The sequence below is a fragment of the Empidonax traillii genome, unplaced genomic scaffold (assembly GCF_003031625.1).
Source record: "Empidonax traillii isolate 1590-97213 ecotype Southwest subspecies unplaced genomic scaffold, ASM303162v1 scaffold1870:size53683, whole genome shotgun sequence".
Taxonomy (NCBI): Eukaryota; Metazoa; Chordata; class Aves; order Passeriformes; family Tyrannidae; genus Empidonax; species Empidonax traillii.
Genome location: NW_020957063.1, coordinates 30,345 through 36,700, shown reverse-complemented (window position 1 = coordinate 36,700; position 6,356 = coordinate 30,345). Strand labels below are relative to the sequence as shown.

General features: G+C 57.3%; 1 protein-coding gene across 5 annotated transcripts in view; it reads right to left on the bottom strand.

The window, feature by feature from the left end:
* Window positions 1–3,323, bottom strand: part of LOC114071158 (hemoglobin subunit epsilon) — an 18,902-nt gene extending 15,579 nt beyond the window's left edge. For 2 of the 5 annotated variants that reach the window (XM_027908887.1, XM_027908886.1), the window contains exon 1: window positions 123–170. Coding sequence is in view for 3 of the 5 variants with exons in the window: in XM_027908889.1 (XP_027764690.1) it covers window positions 4–57 (54 nt within the window). In the remaining 2 variants the exon portion in view is untranslated. Of the gene's footprint in view, window positions 1–3; window positions 409–3,260 lie in introns of those variants that run through there. The other 3 variants (XM_027908890.1, XM_027908889.1, XM_027908888.1) reach the window with 3 other exon arrangements.
* Between the last annotated feature and the right edge of the window lie 3,033 nt (window positions 3,324–6,356).

Here is a 6,356-nt window from a genome sequence, read left to right as displayed (position 1 = left end):
GACCTTGCCCCAGACGCTGCTGATGAGCTGCTTCTCCTCGGCTGACCAGTGCACCATGGTGGCGGCTTTGCTGGGCTGCAGGAGGGCACAGAGCCTGGAGCTGAGCCCAGAGCCCGCCGGGCCTTTTATCCCCTGCCCACAGCCCCTCCCGGCCGGCCCCGAGGGGCCATGGGGTGGGGGGTCCCCTCCACTGGGAGGGGGGCCGGGCTGGCCGGGCAGGGGTCAGTCTGCAGCGAGGTGTGGCCAGCAGGGAAAGAGCCCTGGGAGTCCCTTAACGGGCCTGCTCAGGACACAGGACCTTATCTCCCTCTGCTCCACCCGTGGCTGCCCGCTGACCACAGGCTGGACACGCCACCCCCTCCCCACAGCAGGCACGGACCCACAGGGAGGGGCCTTAAAATCATGGAATGCTTTGGGTTGGGAGGGTCAATTAAATTTATCCAGTGCCACCCCTGCCATGGGCAGGGCAACCTTCCACTATCCCAGGTTGCTCCGTCCAACCCGGCCTTGGACACTCTCAGGGATGGTGTTGGTGAAGCAGAAGTCACCTCCTCAGCTCCAGGTTTCCAGGAATACCTGTGCAGGATGTCAGGGCAGGCTGGGAGTGGGAACAGGCTCCTCTGCTCTTTCCATGTGTGTCCAGTTTTAACCCTTCACTGGCCTCTCTCTGCTGGGAATTAAGAGTCTTCCATGAAGCAGGACCTGCCATGTCACAGCCAGACCAGCAACACCCATTTCCACCAGGCCCAGGTCTGGCCAAAGGCTTTTGGTTGACTCTGGGTGTCACAGGTGTTCTCCTGGTTTCCAGGCTTCAGGTGAAGCTCAGAAAGCATGAGGTGTGGGACATTCAGACAAAACCATGGACTCTGGAAGTGCTCCAGGCCAGGTTGGACAGGGCTTGGAGCAACCTGGGCTAGTGGAAGGTGTCCCTGCCCATGGCAAGGGACTGGAGTAGGATGATCTTCATGGTACCTTCCAGCCCAAACCATTCCATGATTCTATGATTTTATTCAAACTTTGGGACTGTCTGTGGGGAGTTTAGGTTTCCAGTTTTAGATCCAGACCTCTGAGACATTCTAGTTACTGATCAGTACTGGTCCACTGATCTACGAAGGCTGGAGAGGGACTTTGGGCAATGGCCTAGAGAGACAGGACAAGAGGGAATGCCTTCCCACTGCCACAGGGCAGGGATAGGTGGGATACTGGGAAGGAATCCTTCCCTGGGAGGGTGGGCAGGCCCTGGCACAGGTTGGGCAGAGAAGCTGTGGCTGCCCCTGCATCCCTGGAAGTGTCCCAGGCCAGGTTGGACGGGGCTTGGAGCAGCCTGGGCTGGTGGAAGGTGTCCCTGCCCATGGCAGGGGAGGGATTGGATGAGCTTTAAGGTCCCTTCCCACCCAGTCTGGGACTCTGTGATCTCATCAGAGCCACACTGGCACAAACCCATCACTCTGCTCCAGTCAGGGGATTCACATCCTTAGTCACCTTTTAGATTCTCGCCACAGGGTCCTATGGGGCTTTATTAAGTTTTTTACATTTCCTGGTCCTGGGAGAGGCCCTCAGGCCCCTCTCAGCAGCCAAGGAGCCCCCTGTGTGCCCTGATAACACAGCGGGAGCAGAGACTGCTCGTGGCAGATAAAGGTATCGAGCAGGTGGCCGGTGCTGCCTTCAGCTCCTCATCTCCAGAGCAGAGTCACGACACACCCTCGGCTTTCAGGAGACCTGAAGACTTCAGAAGCTGTGTAATTTCATAATGTAGATCCCCAAAGAGTGGAATGGAATATGTGCAGCCCTAAATGCACAGGCAGATATTCCCACCATGTGAGCAGGCAGTGCTGACCAGCAGCTGGGGGGGACGATAAACAGCCTTGATGGCCCCCCCATTTATTCCTTCCCTGCAGCCCAAATTCCCTGGCCCTGAAATTAAAACCACATCTGGGGCTGTTCTCAGCAATGCACTCACCTCATCTGCGAGGGGAGATTCATTTCCTGCTCTGCAAGGCTGAACTTTAAAAGGGAAGAGATAATGATGCTTTTGTGCTGCATCTGAACCAGCAGCAGGGAAAAGCTCAGGGGGAGATGCTGGGACAGGCAGGACAACATCAAACACAGAGGCTGGAAGAGAGTGGTAATGGCAGCTTTAATATTATTTTACAAAATGTGGTTAATGAAAGCTGGTTTTCTGGACTCTGTGGAAAACAGGCAGAGACGTGGCTTGTGGTGAGAAACATTCAGGCCTGGCCCCACACTGACCCATCAGGGGCTTGTTTTGCCGGTGAGAGGGCAGGATGACTTTTCATGGGCTGGTTAATGATGGTCACAAAGAGCTGTGAGAAGGGGGAAGGGGGAAGGCAGAGGAAAGGGGAGGAAGCTGTTTGCCTGTATTGATCCCTTTAATGGCTGGTTTTATCCCCACAGTAAGTCTTTAACCTCTGTAAATCCCATCGGATGGGCTCCATAGAAAAGGAATAACAGCAGGTGAATCAGCCTGTTAATCAGATTAGGGTCATATCAGAGGCTTTGTGGGCTCTGGGTGGGGAGAGTCCATCCTGGCAACAGCCTTTGACAGCCACTCTGGGCTGTACATTTGTGTCTCAGCTTCAGCCAGTCCTGCCCCACTGGTCCCCACTGGCCCATTTGGCTGTGACCAGTCTAGAACTTGGATTAACTTGAAGGCCAGAGCTGATTGCCCCCCACCACACTGCTAATGCAGACACCCAGGAACATGGGGGCTCCAGAGTGGGGCTTGGGGCAAAAATGGACATCAGTAACTCCTGGAAAAATTGGAGAGAGGCTTTGAACAAGGGCCTGGAGTGACAGGACAAGGGGGAATGGCTTCCCACTGCCAGAGGGCAGGGAGAGATGGGATATTGGGAAGGAATTGCTGGCTGGGAGGGTGGGCAGGCCCTGGCACAGGTTGGGCAGAGAAGCTGTGGCTGCCCCTGGATCCCTGGAAGTGTCCCAGGCCAGGTTGGACGGGGCTTGGAGCAGCCTGGGCTGGTGGAAGGTGTCCCTGCCCAGGGCAGGGGTGGCACTGGATGGGCTTCATGGTCCTTTCCAACCCAAACCAGATTTGGGATTCCATGAACCCCAAGTTCAGGAGTGGAGCAAAGCCAGATGCTCCCAGGCTGCTGGGAAAGGGGCAGAGGAGCTGCTCAGTTCAGGGTGTGGTCAGTGACAAACACAGGGAAATTCAACAACAGGTGGGTCTGAATCACCACAGTTTGAGCAGTTTCCCTGGCTGGGACTGGTTGGTTGCTCATCTGAACATGGAAGCCAAGGATTTCTGAAAATGCAGTTTTTACCTTCGAAGGGACAGGGAAACTGGGAGAGACCAAGGACAGGAGAGGTGTGGGGGCTCTGTGGTGGAGACTGGGGCAGGTTGGGGTTTTGCACCAGAGAGCTGGATGTCACCACCTCAAGGAGAGTTATCTCACATTGCCCCAGGCACTCTGCTCTCAACACACAGACACTGCAAAATGAATCTCTGCTGCAACAATAAACTCACAGAAAACCTCACTGCAGGTCACATCGATTCCTCTCTGCCCCTAATGATGTTCTCTCATTTCAGGATCCAGGTTTAACCCCTGGGGCTCTTTAGGTCTGACTCCAGGAGGTGTGGAGCACTCCTTTCTCTGACTGCTCCAGCCTGCATTTTGTGTTGTGTAATCATAGAATCATGGAATATCCTGAGCTGGAAGGGGCAGAATCACAGAATTTCAGAGTCATTGGGGTTGGAAAAGCCCTCCCAGCCCATGGATCCCCCTGTGCCCCATCCCCACCTTGTCCCCCAGCCCAGAGCACTGAGTGCCACGGCCAGGCCTGCCTTGGACACCTGCAGGGCTGGGCACTCCAAACCTCCCTGGGCAGCCCCTGCCAAGGCCTCACCACCCTTTTGTATGAAATTCTTCCTGAAAAAGGACCCACAAGGACCATTGTGTCCAATTCCTGGCCCTGCTCGGGACTTCCCCAAGAATCCCACCACATGCCTCACTTCTGACACAAACACATTTTAGCTGACTTAGAGACTTTCACTGTTATTTTAATTTTATAAGAGATCTCCTGGGTCTGGAATGTGGGTCTTGGGTGACACTGCTGGAGTTTGGGGGTTGGATGCAGCAGAAACACCCCAAGGACCTCCTGGGCACAGCAGGAGACGTGCCCTGACCCTGTTCATCTGTGCCTGTGCCCCTGCAGAGGGACCCACCAGGATGTGCTCAGCCCTAAGGTCAGTGCTGTGGGCTCTGGGGTTCAGTGCTGAGGGCAGCGAAGGTGTGAGAGGCACAAGGTCAGACAGGAGGGTCAGGATATCCAGGGAAAAGCTAGAATTTAATTGGACAGCTTCTGAGTTATCCCTCCCCACAAGTACTTGGGCAAAACCACCCAGACACAGGCAAAAGCATTTTCTTCATTCCAGACAAGCTGTCTCCAGGGCAGGCTCACTGTGGGCAGGGGGTTTGCATCATGATTGGCTCTCAGCTCCTGCTGGGGTTCCATCTGCTCAGCACGGGACAACTCGGGCCCCTGGCAAGAGGGTCCAGCCTGTGGCTTCCACCAGACCCTCAGCCCTGGGCAGCCCACACGAGCCCCGGGCTGGAGGTGACATCGCAGGGGACAGTTCAAGGGAGGGACAGGGTTGGCAGGGGGAGGAAGGCAGGGCGAGAGCAACGGTGTCGGGGGTTTCCTGGCTGTGACCAGGTGGGAAACAGCATCACAGCAAAGCACTTGCACACGCTGGGGCTGCTGTGGCATTCCCGGCAGGACCCCGAGCTATCGGCCCTGGCCGAGCGCAGCTGCCCCTGTATCGCCCGCGGGCAGGGCTGGCCCCTCCGCCCTGCGAGCCCGTCACCGATATCCCCTCCCCGGCAGCTCCTCCCCGATAGCCCTCGCCCTCCTGCGGCCCCAGATAAACCCCAGAGCCCGGCCGGGCTCCAGATGGGACGGGCTGTTTGCTGCCCTGGCACAGGGAAATGGGGTGGGGGCCGGGGGGCACTGGGGCCGGCTCTGCTGCCCCCGGAGCACAGACCCCCATCCTCACATCCAGCCACGCCAGTGTGCAGCCCTGGCACGGAATCAGGGAATCACAGACTGGTTTGGGTTGGGAGGGACCTGAAAGCCCATCCAGTGCCACCCCCTGCCACAGGGACACCCCTGCCATGGGCAGGGACACCTTCCACCAGCCCAGGATGCTCCAAGCCCCGTCCAACCTGGCCTGGGACACTTCCAGGGATCCAGGGGCAGCCACAACTTCCCTGGCAACCTGTGCCAGGGCGTGCCCACCCTCACAGGGAACAATTCCTCCCCAGCATCCCATCTAACTCTGCTCTCTGGCAGTGGGAAGCCATTCCCTGTGTCCTGTCAGTCCAGGCCCTGGTCCAAAGCCCCTCTCCAGCTCTCTTGGAGCCCCTTCAGGCACTGGAAGGGACTCTGAGGTCTCCCTACAGCCCTCTCTTCTCCTGTCTATGGGGAACATGGAGTTTTCCTGTCACATTTTTCTCTCAGGGCAGGTGAGAGCTGTTCCAGGACAGGGTTTCAGGATCTCCTCCATCACTGTTGCTCAAGGGCAGCGTTCACACCAGGGCAAAGCGTGTGCCAACACTGATCAGGAGGATGGGAGCAGATTCCTCAGGGAGCTCTTCCCTCTGCTCCTCCAGCTGTGGGGCTGCTCTCCCCCTCCCCACTGAGCGACACCAGAGCTCCCTGGATGGGCTGAGCTGAGCTGAGCTGAGCTGTGCTGCAGGAAAAGCATCCCAAAGATGCTTGATTGGAGCTGTGCTGGCAGCACAGAGTAGAAAGCAGGTAACCCTCGCCCAGGGAAACCCCAGAGCGCTCAGTGTAAGGGCACAAGGCCTTGCTTTCCCCACAACAAGGCTCCAGCACCCTTTTCTCCAGGCACAGGTTGGCTCTGAGGGACCTGGCCAGTCCTCCCAGCCCCACACCTGCTGCAGGTCATGCTGGCTCTGCCTGTCACTGCTTTGCAGAAGATTCCTTTAACCACAGAACTCCCCCCAGATCCCCCAGCACTGGCTGGGAACTGTCCCACTGGAACTGTCCCAGACCTCACAGTCCCCAGCACTTGCTAACCAAAGATTCCCTGTGCACAGGAACGGTTCCAGCGGGACCAAGAGCTCTGCTGAGCTCTGACAAGGACTGTCCTCATCCTGCCTGTGGCCTGGGACCTGCTGGCTCAGGAACACATCTTAGGGGTCATGTTCTGCCTTTCCAGACTTTCCAGCTGGCAATGGACAGAGACAGACCTGTTCCTGTGCTGGGGCTGGTTTAGGAGGGCAGACCTGCCGACCTGACCTCAACCTGGCACCTGCCAATTACTCAAGCAGCAGAACTGGCTCTGAAAGCGG